The 21,354-nt window shown below is 40.6% G+C and overlaps 1 protein-coding gene across 1 annotated transcript; it reads left to right on the top strand.

Moving 5' to 3' along the window:
* Positions 1-1,746: 1,746 nt before the first annotated feature.
* On the top strand, positions 1,747-14,634 carry ftr82 (finTRIM family, member 82; the record flags this gene model as incomplete). Its single annotated transcript, XM_084320570.1, has 7 exons — positions 1,747-1,758; positions 4,988-5,083; positions 5,997-6,230; positions 6,817-6,976; positions 7,637-7,693; positions 10,549-10,614; positions 13,929-14,634. The coding sequence occupies 7 exons, from the start codon at positions 1,747-1,749 to the stop codon at positions 14,447-14,449; spliced, it is 1,146 nt and encodes a 381-aa protein (XP_084176696.1). The 3' UTR covers positions 14,450-14,634.
* Positions 14,635-21,354: the final 6,720 nt, after the last annotated feature.

Below are 21,354 nucleotides of genomic sequence, written 5' to 3' on the forward strand. Positions count from 1 at the left end.
GGGGGGAGTCGAGGCGCCCGGTCATCACCCTCCCGCCAGGGCGACGAGCCAATCGGGCAGCGGAGCTCGTGGTGTCGCCATGGCGACGATCGGCGCTGGGGAGTAGATAACGTCAAAGGGTGTGTAGATAGTGTTGGGGTTTTGTTGCGCACGCAACAAGAGAGCGTTTTTCTCATCAAAGACGTTTGAGGTGAAACTTTTATTCCCTGCGAGATGAAAGTTAGGGTTGAGATGGTCCTTGCTAAGTGAGGAGTCTGGTTTCTCTCACCCCCCCCCCCAGCTTTACAACCTGAGTCGCCCACATCTCAACCCCCTGCCTCTCCCCCCCCCCCCCCCCCCCCCCCCCGCCCTCCTCCCCAGATTCCCTGCATTCCTCAAGCTTATCTTGAAGAAGGGGTCGGTGGGCTTGGAGTAGAGGCCACTTCTGTATGTCAGGATTGTGTGTGTGTGTGTGTGTGTGTGTGTGTGTGTGTGTGTGTGTGTGTGTGTGTGTGTGTGTGTGTGTGTGTGTGTGTGTGTGTGTGTGTGTGTGTGTGTGTGTGTGTGTGTGTGTGTGTGTGTGTGTGTGTGTGTGTGTGTGTGTGTGTGTGTGTGTGTGTGTGTGTGTGTGTGTGTGTGTGTGTGTGTGTGTGTGTGTGTGTGTGTGTGTGTGTGTGTGTGTGTGTGTGTGTGTGTGTGTGTGTGTGTGTGTGTGTGTGTGTGTGTGTGTGTGTGTGTGTGTGTGTGTGTGTGTGTGTGTGTGTGCACCTTGAAAGAACGTCAGCCGGCAGTATTTTCACATTCCTGACATGTCCAGCATTCCGCAGCACCTGTTGGGTGTCTCTCTTGAGAAGCTGGCTGACGGCACTGAGACGCTTCATAGAGCAGGAAGGACATTTTATGCCTAAAATGTTTACGTTTTAAAAAGAAAATGTATTGATTATTGATGCAGTGTCTCCTGAATGAAGCTTAAAGGTGCTGTAAGTGGTTTTCTGTTGTTACTGTAAGATAAAGTGTTAACCCTTTCACTGCCACACTACAGAAGGTTAACCCTTTACTATTACTAGTGTGATAGTAAAGGGTTAACCTTCTGTTGTGTGGCAGTGAAAGGGTTAACCTTCTGTGTATTGTCGCAGTGAAAGGGTTAACCGTTTCGTAGTGCGGCAGTGAAAGGGTTAAATAGCTCTACATTCCGACAGCCATCACTGATACTGAGTGTTTGGTCAGTAACATGGGTCTCCCAGTCCCTCTTGTTTTTATTCCTTATTTTTGTCAAACTATTTTTTGCAGGGTGAAGTTTTCTCTCTGATTGGATAAAGTGGGAAGGGATACCTGAAAACGTATTTTGTGTTTACTGCAGAGCAGGGAGACGCATGTTACTGATCAAACACTCTATATCAGTGATGGCTGAATGTAGAGCTATTATTTGAACATGTAGACCACTTATTTGAACAGAGAAAATACCTCTTGCATCACCTTTAAGCTAGCTGTACCCATAACACTTAAACCAACTGCATCCATAACGCTAGCTCAAGTTTCAAGTTTCTTTATCATTTCTCATACAGAAATACAGAATACTTTGCATGAAATGTTTCTTTCCGTTTTGCTCCTGAGAGTGTGCTAGATAACAAGATAGTATAAATAAGTATAATAAGTATAAAATAGAAAGTCAAGAAGTCAAGTAAAAACAAGTGTAAACAACAAAATTGTTCAGTATACCTCTATATACAGTATGTACATCTGGTACACAAATGGTGAGGTGGCTTCATGGCTATGGAGGTGAGAGCTACAGGGCGGTAGTCGTTGAGGCAAGCAGGCTTGGATTTTAATGGTGGACTAATGGTGGACTTCTTCAGACAGGTGGGGATGACAGCCTGTTCTAAGGACAGGTTAAATATGTCAGTGAATACCTGAGCCAGTTGGTCGGCACAGACTTTTAGCTGTACCCATAACACTTAAACTAACTGCATCCATAACACATAAGCTATAGCTGTATCATAACACTTAAACTATCTGTATCATAACACTTAAACTATCTGTATCATAACACTTAGCTGTATCATAACACTTAAACTAACTGACTGTATCATAACACTTAAACTAGCTGTATCATAACACTTAAACTATCTGTATCATAACACTTAAACTATCTGTATCATAACACTTAGCTGTATCATAACACTTAAACTAACTGACTGTATCATAACACTTAAACTATCTGTATCATAACACTTAGCTGTATCATAACACTTAAACTAGCTGTATCATAACACTTAAACTAACTGTATCATAACACTTAAACTAGCTGTATCATAACACTTAAACTAACTGTATCATAACACTTAAACGAACTGTATCATAACACTTAAACTAGCTGTATCATAACACTTAAACTAACTGTATCATAACACTTAAACTAGCTGTATCATAACACTTAAACTAACTGTATCATAACACTTAAACTAGCTGTATCATAACACTTAAACTAACTGTATCATAACACTTAAACTAGCTGTATCATAACACTTAAACTAGCTGTAACATAACACTTAAACTAGCTGTATCATAACACTTAAACTAGCTGTATCATAACACTTAAACTAGCTGTATCATAACACTTAAACTAGCTGTATCATAACACTTAAACTAGCTGTATCATAACACGTAAACTAACTGTACCCATAACACTTAAACTAACTGTATCATAACACTTAAACTAGCTGTATCATAACACTTAAACTAGCTGTATCATAACACTTAAACTAGCTGTATCATAACACTTAAACTAGCTGTATCATAACACTTAAACTAGCTGTATCATAACACTTAAACTAGCTGTAACATAACACTTAAACTAACTGTATCATAATAACACTTAAACTAGCTGTATCATAACACTTAAACTAGCTGTATCATAACACTTAAACTAACTGTATCATAACACTTAAACTAGCTGTATCATAACACTTAAACTAGCTGTATCATAACACTTAAACTAGCTGTATCATAACACTTAAACTAGCTGTATCATAACACTTAAACTAGCTGTATCATAACACGTAAACTAACTGTACCCATAACACTTAAACTAACTGTATCATAACACTTAAACTAGCTGTATCATAACACTTAAACTAGCTGTATCATAACACTTAAACTAACTGTATCATAACACTTAAACTAACTGTATCATAACACTTGCTGTATCATGACAAACTATCAAACTAAAGCTGAAAGCTGGTGCATGAGTGATTGCCCAACTCCCGCTCTTTTTTGCCACCAGGGCCCCTATAGAAATGTTCAGTGGAATTCCGTTGCCAGGGGAACAGCTTGGACCCAAGTGTAGTTCCTGTCTGCTATTGTATCAGCAAACATGGCAACAGGAAATAAACCACTCAGAATGTGTATGCTGTCAAGTTTCAAAAGGGTCTATACAGATTCAGGCTGCATGGCACAATCAATATCATTCTTTTAAATACTTTTTCTTTTCTCATAAATATACTTTTTACTATTTGTTTTATCGTAGAATTGTATTAACATTACAGATTTTTTATTTTCTATTCGTTAAACATGTTAACACCAGTGATGTCACTGCAGTGATGTCACTGGGATGTAAAGATCTCGGGCTCCTTTATGAGGCCATACAATGTTTGTGTGAGCTCTTTCACCCAAATGAGGTTTATATTCTAGCATTGCTCGAAGGTCTGAACCTGAATTAAAAACTGATTTGTGTGTAAGAGCTCACACAAACATCTTATGGCCCCATAAAGTCAGAGTCCCATTCGTTGTCTATGGGGGATCATCCCTATGTTCCCCGGGTCCTATGTTCCCCGCTTGATTGATTAATAGATTGACAATTTTATAAATTTTTATTATTTTATTAATTATTAATGTCCGCCTTGTTTCGAACTGGTTAAGCTTAGGCCCTCTTTCGAACTGGTTAAGGTTAGAGTTTGGAATCAGGGCTGTTGGTCCAAAATGTTCAATCAATCAATCAATCAAAGCGGGGAACATAGGACCCGGGGAACATAGACATGCTCCCGTCTATGGAGTAGCACCAGATTCTTACATCACAGTGACCAATCGGAGGGTTCCCTCTTTGATTTCTAGCCTTGGGAGAGAGTGGTGCGTACTGCATACTCACTGAACTGTCTCGGCTCACAAGAACATAATGTGAATTCTTAAAGGGGAACTATCTTATAAATGGCCTTTTTGAGTGTTTAGCATTGTTTCCTAGCTATGTGAACTTATATTAATATGATCTATGTCTCTAATTCTCATATTGGCGCATTCTTCCAATTCTCCTCTCACAATATTCACCCTCACTGAACTGAGTCATTTGAAAATGTGATGATTTGTGATGTCAGAAAGACACCGCTGCATGTTAATGTTCAGGCGCCGGCGCCGCGGCGCAGTGGTTTAGGTGGCCAGGCTCAAAACGGCTCGAGATCTTGAGGTAGAAAAATGCTGTTTTTGAGGACTTGATTAGAAATACAAAACAATGAATAAAAAAAAAAATATATATATATTACAGAGGTGTTCCATAGACTCACAGGAATTGTGTAAAAGTGCCCAAATAGTGAAAGAAATAGTAAAATAGTTCCCCTTTAAAGGAACACCCAAAATTATGGGAAATGCGCTCACCTTCTCCAGAGTCAGAAAACAAGATAGATACCAATTTCCTCTCTGTGCGTTCAGTGGAAATCTATCCGGCTGCAAGCTAGCCTAGCTTAGCACAAAATAATGGAAGCGGATACGGACCACTAGCCTAGCTTAAAACTCCGGGAGAGGTGTTTTTGGCCAACAGCTAGGCTAGCTGGACTTGTCCTAATAAACTAACCTACACTGTAGCACTCAACACTTTGATGAACATTGTTACTCGGCTGAAAGAGTTGTACCCTTCCTGATGACTTGCCGTACAGAACTTGTAAGTCGCTTTGGATAAAAGCGTCAGATAAATGATTAAATGTAAATGTAGGTTATCTGACTCTTTCCCCTCCATCAACAGAAGCTGCTGGGAGTGTCCCAGGCTGACATCAAACACAAGTGTCAGGAGAGAGTGAAGGAGCTGGACGAACTGAAGACATCTGTGGACTCTCTGAAAGTAAGCAAAGACCTTGTCCATAATGTCCTCCTACAGTACATATAAGTACTATATCCCTCCTACAGTACATAGAAGTACATTTATTTTTATTTTTATCTTACTCTTTTTATTATTGTCTATTTAAAACTGAATCAGACCATAAACAAGGTGGCCCGTTGGGATGTTAGATCCTAATGTGAAAAACTGTGATTTTATATGTCTGCACTTTATGTGCTCATTTTATGCCTTATGTCTTTTTTCTGTTGTGAAGCACTTTGAGCTGCAGTTTCTGTATGAAAGGTGCTATACAAATAAAGTGTATTATTATTATTATTATTATTATTATTATTATTATTATTATTATTATTATTATTATTATTATTATTATTATTATTATTATTATTATTATTATTATTATTATTATTATTATTATTATTATTATTATTATTATTATTATTATTATTATTATTATTATTATTATTATTATTATTATTATTATTATTATTATTATTATTATTATTATTATTATTATTATTATTATTATTATTATTATTATTATTATTATTATTATTATTATTATTATTATTATTATTATTATTATTATTATTATTATTATTATTATTATTATTATTATTATTATTATTATTATTATTATTATTATTATTATTATTATTATTATTATTATTATTATTATTATTATTATTATTATTATTATTATTATTATTATTATTATTATTATTATTATTATTATTATTATTATTATTATTATTATTATTATTATTATTATTATTATTATTATTATTATTATTATTATTATTATTATTATTATTATTATTATTATTATTATTATTATTATTATTATTATTATTATTATTATTATTATTATTATTATTATTATTAACTGCTCTCTCTTGCTCTCGTGTGTCCCGGCCAGAGCTCAGCCCAGAGAGCGATGGTGGAAAGCCAGAAGATGTTCGAGGAAATGATTCGTTCCATCGAGAGGATGAGGTCGGAGGTCACCAAGCTGATCGGCATCAACGAGAAGGCGGCGTTCAGCCAGGCGGAGGCGATGGTCGAGCGTCTGGAGCAGGAGATCGACGAGCTGAAGAAGAAGGAGGCGGGCCTTAAGCAGCTGTACAGCACAGAAGACCACATCCACTTCCTGCAGGTGAGGTCTGACCTATTAGAGCCTCTAGCATGTAAGAGATAACACACAGGATGTCAGTCGATTGGCTGTGATGTACTGAGTTAATTATATTGTTTACACTGTTTATCTTTCTCATGTCTTTATATTCAGATAACATTTTATTGCCTATATTTATGACTTCTACTACCTGCTGCTGCTGCGTTGCTCTGTGGTGCTGCTGCTGTGTTGCTCTGTGTAAACAATATAATTAACTCTGAATATAAGAATGTAAAAAAACTAAACAGTGTAAACAATACAATTAACTCTGAATATAAGAATGTAAAAAAATAAACAGTGTAAACAATACAATTAACTCTGAATATACAAATATGAGAAATAAACAGTGTAAACAATACAATTAACTCTGAATATAAAAATATGACAAGTAAACAGTGTAAACAATATAAGTAACTCTGAATATAAGAATATGAGAAAAATAAACTGTGTAAACAAATGTGCAAGATGAGGGTCTGTGTTATTGGAGTTGAATAACTCACAGACACAATGTGTCCAACTTGCTACACCTTATTATATATAACACATATATAACACATTGTGTCGTCGTCAGAACTTCAACTACCTCTGCACCCCCACGGACGACGGCTTCATACCGCGCGTGACGGTCAACCCGGACTTCTCCTTCAGCGGTGCCCGCAAGGCGGTGGCGGTGATCAAGGAGCATCTGGAGGAGTTCGGCAGAGAGGAGCTCCTGAAGATCTCCAAGTCAGGTGCGTTGTTGTTGGCCCCGTCGCCGTGGAGATGTGTGACACTATATCCCCCCTACAGTACATACAGTAGAAGTACTATATCCCCCCTACAGTACATACAGTAGAAGTACTATATCCCCCCTACAGTACATACAGTAGAAGTACTATATCCCTCCTACAGTATATAAGTACTATATCCCCTACAGTACATATAAGTACTATATCCCCCCTACAGTACATAGAAGTACTATATCCCTCCTACAGTACATATAAGTACTATATCCCCTACAGTACATAGAAGTACTATATCCCCCCTACAGTACATATAAGTACTATATCCCCCCTACAGTACATAGAAGTACTATATCCCCTACAGTACATATAAGTACTATATCCCCTACAGTACATAGAAGTACTATATCCCTCCTACAGTACATAGAAGTACTATATCCCCTACAGTACATAGAAGTACTATATCCCCTACAGTACATATAAGTACTATATCCCTCCTACAGTACATAGAAGTACTATATCCCCTACAGTACATATAAGTACTATATCCCCTACAGTACATAGAAGTACTATATCCCTCCTACAGTACATAGAAGTACTTCAATGTAATGCTGTAGTAGCAGTTAGCCTTCGTTTGAGCTAAACTGGTTACAATGTTCTGTGTTACAGTGAATGAGGTCCCCGTTTACACGACAGAGAATCGGACGATAGAGAGACGGAGCAGAGGTGAGCTTTTCTGTTTTTTTTAATAGAAGCTATAGTCTAAAGCCTGACCCTGAGAGAGTCAAATCAAATCAAATCAAATAAGGCCCGACAACTAGTGATGCCACAGATTACTTGTAAAAGTAATCTGATTACTGATTACTGATTACTCCTTTAAAAAGTAATCTTATTTACTTTACTGATTACTTGATTATCAGAGTAACTTAGTTACTTTGAAAGTAACTAGGTTACGAAGTCGTCGTCCCTGCTGCTGCCACAACATAAGAATGACAAAAATTGTTTAGTAAAATGTACTCAGTTTGAGTAAAAGGTACTAATAGGGCAGGTAGGCCTATCTATAGATCTATAGATTTCACAAAAGATAAATGGTCAATAACACCAACCAACGAACTAGATTCTTGTACCGGATCTCCTCTCTGGTAAACAAGAATACCCTGAAGACTCTGGCAGGAGCACTCATTCAAGGGTACTACGACTATGCGTGCACCTCATGGTACCAAAGCACCTCAAAGGCGCTTAAAACAAAATTACAAACATCACAAAACAAACTGGTCAGACTACTACTTGACCTGAACCCCAGAACCCACCTCACCCCTGCCCACTTTGACAACCTAGGATGGCTTAGAGTAGACGACAGAGTACAGCAACTTGCAATGGGCCTGGTCTACAAGATACACTATACGACCGGGGTACCCATGTACATGTCAAAATACTTCCCAAAGGTCAGTGAATACCACAACCACTACACCAGAGGAAGCTCAACAAATCATGTAAAACCCAGATTCGGCTCAAACAAGGGACTAAACACGTTTCGCAATTATGCCACAACAATGTGGAACGCCCTACCCAAAGCTGTAAAGGAATGTGAATCACTACCCACATTCAAAACCGCTCTTAAAGAGCACCTACGGGAGGCTGCAATTCGAAACTGGCCACCGTAAATGCCCAAAACCCCCACCACCTCCTAATAGACAGTCTCCTCCCCACCGCATGTATATATTCCCTCCCCGCCGTATGTATATTTCTCTCCCACCCACCCACCCCCTCCTAATGTACAGTCCCCTCCCCATCATATGTATATACTCTGTCAGGATCTAGGGGTAACAGTACTGTATATTTGAATACCGTTTATGTCACAAATGTATCAGTACTAAATACCTATATGTCCCTATGCCATAAATGTCATGTATGTTGTGTATGTCATAAATGTCTATATGAATTGAAAATGGGGGACCCTGATGGAAACAAGACAAACGTCTTTCTCAGGTCTGCATCCCCTTAACAATTGTATGTATTGAGCCGTACTGTATTGTACCCATTCTGCAATCTGTTAAATAAAGTTTTCATTCATTCATTCATTCACCACATGTAGGCTGATATGTAGCCTACCTTTGAGGCCTGCCCTATTCAGATATGGTTCTAATGTTCCTAGTGATGCATTGTGTTCTGTTTGTTTTGTTTAGTCCCAGCGTCCTGTGTTACTTCTTACTCTAAAGAAGAACTGCTGAACATTGGGAAATCAATCCCACTTGACATTTTCCCTCAACTACTCACCCGCTCCACGGATCTGTTGGATGTGCTCGTGAGGGGAACCGCGGTCTTCATCCAGGCTGTGAAGTGGGTCAGGCGGCAGCGCGGCAAAAGGGCTGGCTCCCTGGCTCGCCTCCGCCGGAGAGGATCTCGTCCTCCTCTCCCGGGTATATTCCTCTCAAACGTGAACTCTCTCTGCAATAAAATGGATGAGCTCCGGTAGCAAAGAGCAATGACTTTCGCTCAACAGCAGTGTTCGCGTTCACGGAGACCCATCTGTCACAACAATAACAGCCGCGCCCACCAGCATGGAACAACTTGAGGTTGCGTGCTGTGACGTCACTCCCCCAATACAAGGAAATACAGCTCCAAGCGTATTTTTGACTGTCTAAAACGAAATAAAATACTGCATTCCGCCTGCATTATAAATTTATGATGAGATAGTAACGAAATAGTAACGCACAGCCACTTGGACAAGTAACTGCAATCAGATTACTGGCTTTTAAAGATTAACGCGTTAGATTACTATTTTCGGGGAAAAGTAATCAGATTACTGTAACGCGTTAATTAGTAACGTGTTAGTGGCATCACTGCCGACAACACATGTTGGGCCGGACACGTCTTCTTTAAACAAGTCAAGAAGAAACATCACAATAAATCAAGAACAAAACAAAAACACCATAAAGTCCAAAGAATTTCAAATAAATTAATGCAACACTCCCAGACATACCCCACGCGAAGGTAAGGAAAAACTCACTAAAACCTAGCAATAGGAAAAAATGCACCACAGGCATTTTTGTGGAAGAGAGAAACCTTAGAAGGGACGTTCAAGGGTGGATCTCCCTTCTTAGATGTCGGTGATAGTAGTGTAGCAATAAAACAGGCGAACAGTTGGTAAGCATGCACTCATATGTGTAATGAAACACAGATAAGTGCATGCGATAGCAACTGAACATTTTGAAAGATTGAAAATTGAGCTATTTGAGGGATGGGGGCGGCGCAGAGAGGGTCGAGAGTTGTTTCTTATAGCAGTTAGTCTAAAGTCTGACCCTGAGAGAGATGTTTCTTAGCAGTTAGTCTAAAGTCTGACCCTGAGAGAGATGTTTCTTATAGCAGTTAGTCTAAAGCCTGACGCTAGGTAGGTAGGCTGCTATCGTTATTTCTTTACAGTCCTACATAGCAAACAAAACCAAAAGAAAAGAAAACCACAGGCTCAGATGACACCTAGATGAAAATCGAGCAACCAGAAGAATAAAGACAAAGTCCAGAATACGCCTTGGTTTCTGATACATAATCATGGATCTAACGTGTTGCTTCTCCATCTCCAGTCAAAGAAGTACAGGTGGACGGCGCAGCGCCCCCAGAGCCCAGGAGCAGAGCGGACTTCGTCAAGTGTAAGTTGATTGATTGATTGATTGATTGATTGAATTTATTTATGGATCCAAAGACACAACAAATCCAAGGGATGACATGCAAAAGTGACAACATTTATTTCCAGCATGGTCCCCGATGTTATGACCAAAGGACACAAATAACATATAAAACAACTAGTGGTGGGACTCGATTAAAAATGTTAATCGAATTAATTAGAGACTTTATAGTTAATTAATCAAAATTAATCACATTTTAATCACATATCAATATTTGATGCGAAAAGCAACATTTCTCAATTAAAATGGATTTTGGTATACGAGTGAATCAATACACCCATACATTGGGTGTAACGATGCGACCTCACAACGATTAATTTCGATTGCGATTATTCAGGCAACGATTCAATGCATCATGAAATCTCTTCATTTGATCACGATTTCGATTCATTTTCTATCAGTTAACTCCCCAAAAAATGTTGAATACACAAATGTGGCTGGGGGAACTGATTCACTCAGCATGAAGGACTATAGGTCAATAAAAACAATACACACAAAAAAAACATATATATATATATTTTTTTTAATATTTTTTTTTTTTTGGATTAATTTCGATTATAAATGATTCTAACATTTTCAAATCGATGCAGTTGAATCGTCACATTAGAATCTATGCATTTCGATTAATCGATGCATCGTTACACCCCTTTATACATACGTTTAAGCAGCAAAATCCTGTATTAGCTACTACACAGACCAACAGATCAATGCAATTTTTAACAAAGTGTAAAAAACAACAATTTTAGGAATAATATATATATAGCTCAAAGGACCTTTTGTAAGCTCAAGCACAAGGTAAAAGTAAAACGCAGTACTTTCAAGTACATTCCAGAACAGTTGACCATTGGAAAAAAACTGTTGATTGATCTTAATTTCTCTTATTTTTTCAGTATTCTGTATGAACAAACCAGACTAAGAAAAAAAGTAATTTGCGATTTATTATACTTTATACTTATAACACATGCATGAGTCTGGTCTCCTTTGAAAGGTAACATTCTTCTTACATAATAAAGAAAAATCATCATGCGATTAAATGCATCAATTTTTTTTACTTTTAATTCTTTCTGTAGTTAATTAATCGAAATTAATGCGATAAAGTCCCAGCCCTAAAAACAACACATAAAGCCAAAGTCCCCAATTTTTTTAATGTAAAATAGCGCATTTCTATACCATCATTATAACAATAATCCAAGTATGACCTGACAGCTATCTGGCCACTTTACCCCAAACATATGAGCGAACCTGACCTTTAAACATTCCTCTAGATCCTGACAGTTAATACTAAGTGGAAGGCTGTTCCACGTTGAGATCCCTGTGTAGAAAAATTTGCTCTGAGCCATAGATTTAAGTCGTCCAGCTCCAGCTCAACCAGGGCAGGCAGACTTGGATGTTGCTTGATGGTCTCCCAGCAAATCCCCAGTGGTGGAAGAAGTACACCGTTTCTTTACGTTAGCCTAGCTTAGCACAATGAATGGAAGCGGGCAGTGCCGGTTAGCCGCCCTAGGCATTGTCCAACTAACACCTCTCCCGAAGGCTAACCGGCACTGTCCGCTTCCATTCATTGTGTTAACGTGCAGCCGGATAGCTTTCTACTGAACGCGCAGAGAGGAAACTGGTATCTATCTTCTTGTCTCTCTCTGGAGAAGACGGTAAGCTAATTTCCCAAAATTTTGCCGTGTTCCTATAAGTAAAAGTAGAAATACCCAGATAAATGAGTACTCTGGTGAAAGTAAAAGTCCTCCATTCAAAATTCTAAAAGTATTTGCTATCGAATGTACTTAAGTATCTAAAGTAAAAGTATGCATTCTACATGACGTTTGTGTATTCCAGAGCTTGGGAGCGTTCATTCCTTGATCCATTGACCTCTATAGGTGATGTTAAAGTGGTATGTGGTCCAGTTATGCTGCTCTGATTAAAGGTTGTGTTAAAGTGGTGTGTGGTCCAGTTATGCTGCTCTGATTAAAGGTGGTGTTAAAGTGGTGTGTGGTCCAGTTATGCTGCTCTGATTAAAGGTTGTGTTAAAGTGGTGTGTGGTCCAGTTATGCTGCTCTGATTAAAGGTGGTGTTAAAGTGGTGTGTGGTCCAGTTATGCTGCTCTGATTAAAGGTTGTGTTAAAGTGGTGTGTGGTCCAGTTATGCTGCTCTGATTAAAGGTTATGTTAAAGTGGTATGTAGTCCGGTTATGCTGTTTTGTCTCTGTGAAAGTATATAATCTTCATTTTTGCCATGCAAAATCTAAACAAAAAAAAAAGTACAATATTTCCTTTGAAATGTAGTGGAGTAAAAGTATAAAGTTCCCTAAAGTTAAAATACTCACGTAAAGTACAAGTAGCTCGAAATTGTACTTAAGTACTTCCCACCACTGAAAGTCAAGTTTTCAAGTTTCAAGTTTTGTTTTATTTGTCACATATAAGGTACATGAAAGTGAAATGCTTGGTTCTGTATGAGCCCCCTAAGATTGTGTGCGTCATACAGTAAACAAAAGTTTAAAGAATAAAGACCCAACACTATACAAAATATACAATATATGAAACTAAAACAAAATGCAAAAATGTAGTACAAATCTTTTAGTAATAAATAGATAAAATATGGTGTAGTGTTAAAAAGTGTTTAAAGTGTCTAAAGTGAATGTTAAACGTGAGTGTTTGTTTAAAGTGAGTGTGTGCATACGGATGTGTGTGTGTGTAGTGAATGTAGAATGGGTGGGTTAGTGTTGCATATCATAGAGTCATTGAGCATCCTGATGGCCTGGGGATAGAAGCTCCTCTCTGTACCGGCCATGAGACTCCGGTAGCGCTCACCTGACCGCAGCAGTGCAAAGAGGCAGTCGTTGGGGTGGCTAGAGTCTTTCAGTTTCACTATCGTCTTAACCTTGGCCTGTATTCAATATCCTCTTAGCCTTGGCCTGTATTCACTATCCTCTTAACCTTGGCCTGTATTCACTATCCTTTTAGCCTTGGCCCTGTGTTCACTATCCTTTTAGCCTTGGCCCTGTGTTCACTATCCTTTTAGCCTTGGCCCTGTGTTCACTATCCTTTTAGCCTTGGCCCTGTGTTCACTATCCTTTTAGCCTTGGCCTGTATTCACTATCCTCTTAGCCTTGGCCCTGTGTTCACTATCCTTTTAGCCTTGGCCTGTATTCACTATCCTCTTAGCCTTGGCCCTGTGTTCACTATCCTTTTAGCCTTGGCCTGTATTCACTATCCTCTTAGCCTTGGCCCTGTGTTCACATGCATTCTGGGCAAAATCACATTGTTTGTCTTGGACTCTTCCATCAGATTTCTGCCAGCTGAAGTTCGACTCCAACACGGCCTACCGGGAGCTGCACCTCTCCGACCGGGACAAGAAGGTGACGAGGACCAGGGAGCTCCAGCCCTACGCGGACACCGCCGAGCGCTTCGACAGCTTCGCCCAGGTGCTCTGCAGGGAGGCGCTGTCGGGAGGCCGCTACTACTGGGAGATCGAGTGGAGCGGCGAGTTCTCCATGGGCGTGGCCTACAAGGGCATCAGCCGCAAGGGCAAGGGCTCCCTGTGCCTGCTGGGCTACAACGACAAGTCCTGGAGCCTGCTCTGCTCCGACTCGGGCTACTCCGCCTGGCACGACCGCTCGGACACCGTCATCAGCGGGCCCCACTCGCCCCGGATAGGGGTCTACCTGGACCACGGCGCCGGGGTCCTGGCCTTCTACAGCATAGGCAGCTCCATGACGCTCCTGCACCGGTTCCAGACCACGTTCGCCGAGCCCCTCTACCCGGGCTTCGGGGTCGGGACCTCGGTCAAGATCTGCCACCCCAAATGAACACTGAGATTAGCCTCAGATACCTTTTATATATATGTAATTTTTTTGTTTCATTTTTTCTTTTGCATTTAATATGTTTGTTTCCCATGATGCCTTTTGACCACTTTGAAGTAGGCGAATTTCTAAACAGTACCACCTTAGTGCTATGCAATCCATACGCTATGAATAAAACATGTTCTCCTGAATGTTACTTTGTGTATAACTCTGTAGAGTATACGTCACCGAATAATCGGGTGAGTCGGGACCTCGGTCAAGATCTGCCACCCCAAATGAACACTGAGATTAGCCTCCGATGAATTTTTTTAATAATTTTTTTATATATATTTTTGTATTATTTTTGTTAATTTAATATGTTGTTGTTGTTTCCTGTGATGCCTTTTGCACACTTTTAAGTAGGCAAATTCTAAACCAGGCATATTCTATACCACCTTACAGTAATTAAGTCCCGTTCAGCACAAACCACTGTTTGGGTCCTGGTAGTCCTGCGTGGGGTGCTGGTAGTCCTGCGTGGGGTGCTGGTAGCCCTGTTTGGGTGCTGGTAGCCCTGCGTGGGGTGCTGGTAGCCCTGTTTGGGTGCTGGTAGCCCTGTTTGGGTGCTGGTAGTCCTGTGCCAGGCCTGGACTGGGAATATCATTCAGGATATATAGCGTGGAATATAGCCCCAGTCAGATCACATGGAGTCAGATCACATGGAGTCAGATCACATGGAGTCAGATCACATGGAGTCAGATCACATGAAGTCAGATCACATGGAGTCAGATCACATGGAGTCAGATCACATGGAGTCAGATCACATGGAGTCAGATCACCGCAAACGGCACACACGGTGGTTTGCACACGTCCCTGAACAGGGCTATTAAAGGGGCTGTAAGTGGTATTTATTTTGTTAATATAAGTGTTAAATAGCTCTACATTCCGACAGCCATCACTGGTTTTTGGTCAGTGACATGGGTACATTTTCTGGTATCCCTTCCCACTTTATCCAATCAGGAGAGAGAACCCTATTTGTTCTATGGCTATTTACATACAGTAACGAGTTGACAGGCTAACCTGACGTCAGGGTACCTAGATACTTAGAAATACTTACCTGGTACTTTGAAATCATTTGTCGTTTTATTTTCTCAGCATAAGCAAGGGAGAAAAAAAGATAAAAATCGTATCAAAACGATCCATGCACATGGCGATTAACCGGCTGTCGTGCGGCAGTGAAATGGTTAACCTTCTGTGTATTGTCACGGTGAAAGGGTTAACCGTTTGGTAGTGCGGCAGTGAAAGGGTTAAAGGTGCTGTACGGTAAGTGGTATTATTTAAAATAGGGTTCAAATGGTCTCCATGTTAAAATAATAGCTCTATATTCCGACAGCCATCACTGATATAGAGTGTTCGGTCAGTAACAATAACAAGGGTCTCCCAGTCCCTCCGCTCTGCAGTAAACCGAAATAAAGAGGAAATACATTTTCTGGTTTCTCTCTTGATCCCATGTTGGAATGTAGAGCTATTTAACACTTATTCTAACAAAATACCACTTACAGACAGCACCTTTAAGTATTAACACTAACAGGATTCAAGCAGCTAGCCATCGTGTTTTGATTCTACCCATGTGCAAAATATACATTTCTGAATCAGTGAAGGACTTGCATTTTTTATTCTGAAAAGTGAGCAATAATACTACATTGTTTAAAAAAAGAATGACACCTTTATTGAAATAATTTAGCAATTATTTTAACAAACATACATGTACAATCAAATTGAAGAGAACAATTACTTGAACAAACATATATACAAACAAATTGGAGACACAAATGTACAGTGAAGACACACGGACGATGACCCGCTATACCCCTCATACCTCCCTACCACCCCTCATCCTTCCCTACCACCACTCACCCTTCCCTATCACCCATCATCCCTCCCTACCACAAGGAATGATATGAACCAACACCTTGTGCATCTCCATCTAGGCTTTGCTGACGATGGACAGATATCTAATGCGTTGCTTTTAAAAGGCAATTTCCAAGGTAATAATTTTTTAACAACAATATGCTAGAATGAACTATAAACAATATACGATTATACCGTTTCTCCAGCTGTCTCAGACTCTCCTCGACACATTTGACTTTATATTATTTGAGGCTTGTTTTTATCTCGTGATTTTGTTCTGTTGCTGTTCTTGATTTACTGTAAAGTGTCTTGAAAAGTGCATGAATAAAATGTATCATTATTAATATAATTTGTGAGATTATGTGCAAAATGAATCGGCATTCCTTTTTGACGAAGTGCCCCTTTAATGAATCATAATGTACTCACAATGCGTTATGATCATGCATACTGTGAGCACACATAATGCTTACTGATTATGCATTATAACTGCAGTCAACTATAGATGCCGTCAAACACTTTTTTTGTTTTGATCTGACGTGTGGGTTGGAGTTTAGTAACTTATTATACTGTGAATCTCTCCACACCTGAGGTGTAGCCAGCAGTAGCAACCCTTCCCCTATACCCACTGAAATCCAACCCACACATCAGACCAAAACTAAAAAACGTAAACAAAGCGCAGTGCCATGTTGTCATTGTTTGCCTAGAGGTCGCTGTTTGACAACAGATTCTACCTTTAATGTATTATTATATCTTGTGGTTTGAGTGATGAAATCGACCATTGCTCTGTAACAGTATACATTAAGCTGCTTAAAGGAACACGCCAACATTTTGGGAAATTAGCTTACCGTCTTCTCCAGAGAGAGACAAGAAGATAGATACCAGTTTCCTCTCTGGCTGCACGTTAGCCTAGCTTAGCACAATGAATGCTAGGCTAACGTGCAGCCAGATAGCTTCCTACTGAACGCACAGAGAGGAAACTGGTATCTATCTTCTTGTCTCTCTCTCTCTGGAGAAGACAGTGAGCTAATTTCCCAAAATGTTGGCATGTTCCTTTAAGGAAACCTTGGTAACACTTTCTTCATAGTTCAGAACCACTTATAGCTTAATCTCGGAGACTTTGTGAAGTGCTACCCAGGACACACCTGTGATTGAGACATGTGTCCTGCCTATAGGTTACTGAATTTGAGACATGAGTCCTGCCTATAGGTTACTGAATTTAATTTGAACCCACTCAGATCAACAGGTGAATGAATTAATGAATGAAAACTTTAATTAACACATTGCAGAATGGGTACAATACAGTAAGGCTCAATACACACAATTGTTAAGGGGATGCAGACCAGAGAATGACTTTCGTCTTGTTTACATCAGGGTCCCCCATTTTCAATTCATAATGACATTTATGACATACACAACATACATGACATCATGACATACATGACATACATGACATACAGGTATATAGTACTGTTACATTTGTGACATATACCATATGCAAATATACAGTACTGTTACCCCGAGATCCTAACATAAAATATATACATATGATGGGGAGGATACTGTACATTAGGAGGGGGTGGGTGGGAGGGGGGGTTTGGACATTTACGGTGGCCAGTTTCGAATTCAAGGTGCCTGCTTGCTGTGTGATTGTACCACTGGTGATGTGACTTATTGAATGAATGATGGTCATGTTGGTTGGTCTTAGTAGTTCTCTTCACCAGGGGCTGGTTTTGTTCTTTGTGTGCACAGTTTCGCCTGTAATGATACGTGCTATCATAGCTGCTACCAACAGGTGGCAGTATAACATCTAGAGACCTGTTAGAGGTAGAACATGGTTACAGGTAGAGAGACGAGGAAGACGAGAGAGCTATGTAAGAAGTAGGGCTATCAGTTTATCGCGTTAATTAGATTAATTAATTACACAGCAAATTATCGCTTTATGAAAATTAACTCAAAATTAATTAAAAAAATTAAGATAAAAAAAAAATAAGATTTTTTTTAAATTATATTCATTCCATAAGAACGTAGAATACACATTTACAGACTTTCTTTTAATTAATATGGTCCATTTGCATGTTCTTGGTATCTGATTCTAGGGACATCTATGGATCTCAGGGAATGTATTCCCAGTGTCAGAAATACTGTGTCTGTTACTAGGTTTGAGTAAATTGTAATGAACTAAATGAGAATATCAATAAAAAATGTTTTATCGTTGAATGTGAATAACACCATGCTAAAATTGACCAGACCTGAAAAATCTAAGCAAATGAATGATTATGAAATGAATGAAGATGATTAAACAGAAAGTTTTGTAGATACAGTAGGCTACTGAATTCTGCCATCCGGACACATGCAATTTGAAATATGATTATAGAATATAGAATATCAGGCATAAAATGGTTATGCGATTAAAATGCGATTAATTATATAAATTAATTACAAATCCTGTAATTAATTAGATCATTTCTTTAATCGCCTGACAGCACTAGTAAGAGGATAACCTGTGAAGTGTGAACCCAATACACAGCTAGCTGAAACTAGGGGTCAGTGGAGGGGTACATCTCGGGGCTGCTAGGGGTCAGTGGAGGGGTACATCTCGGGGCTGCTAGGGGTCAGTGGAGGGGTACATCTCGGGGCTGCTAGGGGTCAGTGGAGAGGTACATCTCGGGGCTGCTAGGGGTCAGTGGAGGGGTACAGCTCTGGCTGCTAGGGGTCAGTGGAGGGGTACATCTCGGGGCTGCTAGGGGTCAGTGGAGGGGTACAGCTCTGGCTGCTAGGGGTCAGTGGAGGGGTACATCTCGGGGCTGCTAGGGGTCAGTGGGGGGTACATCTCGGGGCTGCTAGGGGTCAGTGGAGGGGTACATCTCGGGGCTGCTAGGGGTCAGTGGAGGGGTACATCTCGGGGCTGCTAGGGGTCAGTGGGGGGTACATCTCGGGGCTGCTAGGGGTCAGTGGGGGGGTACATCTGTGGCTGCTACAGTAGGGGTTTTGATTGATTGATTGAAAAGTTTATTAACAGATTGCAGAATGGGTACAGTACAGTACGGCTCAATACACACAATTGTTAAGGGGATGCAGACCAGAGAAAGACTTTCGTCTTGTTTACATCAGGGTCCCCCATTTTCAATTCATCATAGCAGGGGTCAGTGAAGGGGTACATCTCTGGCTGCTAGGGGTCAGTGGAGGGTAGTATAGACATGTTAGCAGGATAGGTAGTATAAGTATAGTACGTAGTAGTATCTATGTTAGCATGATAGGTAGTAGTATAGGTATAGTAGCGTAGTAGTATAGACATGTTAGCATGATAGGTAGTAGTATAAGTATAGTAGCATAGTAGTATAGACATGTGGAAAGATTTAACCAGACATTAAAGAACGGGGTCAAAGCGCACCTGACAGAGGGTCTGGCTTCCTCCGCCGCACTGCTCCGCACTCTGCTTCACTACAGGGCGACGCCACGCACAACTACTGGCAGCTCCCCAGCCCTCCTGATGATGGGACATGAGCTGCAGCTTCCCCTGGATTGGCTGAGGGCCCCTGCGATCCTCATGCCGGCAGCAGTACCCTGCCAGAGCACCAGGGTTCGCAGATGCTCAACGTCGTATGAAGCAGCGGTTCGACAGGAGGCGGAGGGTGAAAGTGCCTTCCTTCACAGAGGGAGACGGGGTCCGGATTCGTCGTCCCAACCGGGACCACAAGCTGCTCTCTTTTTGGTCCGCACCGATGCAGGTCACTGCCCAGCTGGGCCCGGCCACCTTTCGTCTGGCCGATGGATCACGGTGGCACGCAAACCGGCTTCGGAAGATGGCAAACAACCCCATCTTGGACCCAGGGTCCGGGGAGGACTTAGAGTCGACAATTGGGGTCTTTCCCTTTCCAGTCGGGGGCCCACCAGAGCCAGCCGAGCCCCGGGTTCACCCGGAAGCCTGTCCAGTCCGCACCCAGCGGGGCCCACCAGAGCCAGCCGAGCCCCGGGTTCACCCGGAAGCCCGTCCAGTCCGCGCCCAGCGGGGCCCACCAGAGCCAGCCGAGCCCCGGGTTCACCCGGAAGCCCGTCCAGTCCGCGGCCGGGTCAGACTGGCTTACTTGAGAGACTATATCACGGACTGATTACTCATCAGATGCTTTAGTCAGAGTATAGTCTGTTACGTGGCAGAATAACCCACATGACTATGCTGGTGACTGGCAGTCTACCCAGTTCACCTAGGTAGGTTGCAGAGACTGTTTATATATATATATAAAACACTTGAAAAAAGAAAGAGTTCATGGTGGTGTTCTCCATGGGTTCCCTGTGGGGATGTTGTGTATGCATCACAATGGTGTTGACTGTGCCTTTAAGACGGGACAGTGGGTTTTGCCATACACAGTGTTGTTGTTGCCGGCAGGGCAAATACAAAATTTAAGATTTTCCTAACTAACAATGACCCAGTTGGAAGGGTGAAAGAATGATTACTAGAATCAAGGATAGAAGCTGATCAGATACATTTATTTTTCTCAGTTCTCAGAGTCTCAGTTAAGTTTACAAGGTGTAGCTGAAAAGAGCCCCGATTGAAGATCGGACTCGGTTTAAATGCTAAGAGACAAACAGGATAAGGGGGTGGGGGTTGCCCAGAATCAGACATTTCTAAGAAGCTGTGCTTCGTATGTTAATAGTGGAATTCAACAGGCAGTTTTATGGTTACAATGTGTCTCCTTGCATTTTACTTAGAAATTATAGAACAGAAAATGGTCACATATGCAATTTCCACAGAAGTGCATTGTAGACAGTTTCTGAGCAGGGTTAAAGGGCAAATACAAAAATAAAGATTTTCCTATCACACTTCCCACGTTATCCAATCAGGAGAGAGAACCCTAGATATTTAACTTATTTCAAGAACTCTTACCAAGCCAAATTTGCTTACTGCACTGGTAGATTATTTGAATTGTTTCAAGCATTATTTGCTTCAAACTAGTTTTTATTTCTTATTTTTATCAGACCATTTTTGCAGTGTGGAGTTTTCTCTCCTGATTGGATAGAGAAAAAGG

Source organism: Notolepis coatsorum (assembly GCF_963971535.1).
Source record: "Notolepis coatsorum genome assembly, chromosome: 8".
In the NCBI taxonomy this organism is placed as follows: domain Eukaryota; kingdom Metazoa; phylum Chordata; class Actinopteri; order Aulopiformes; family Paralepididae; genus Notolepis; species Notolepis coatsorum.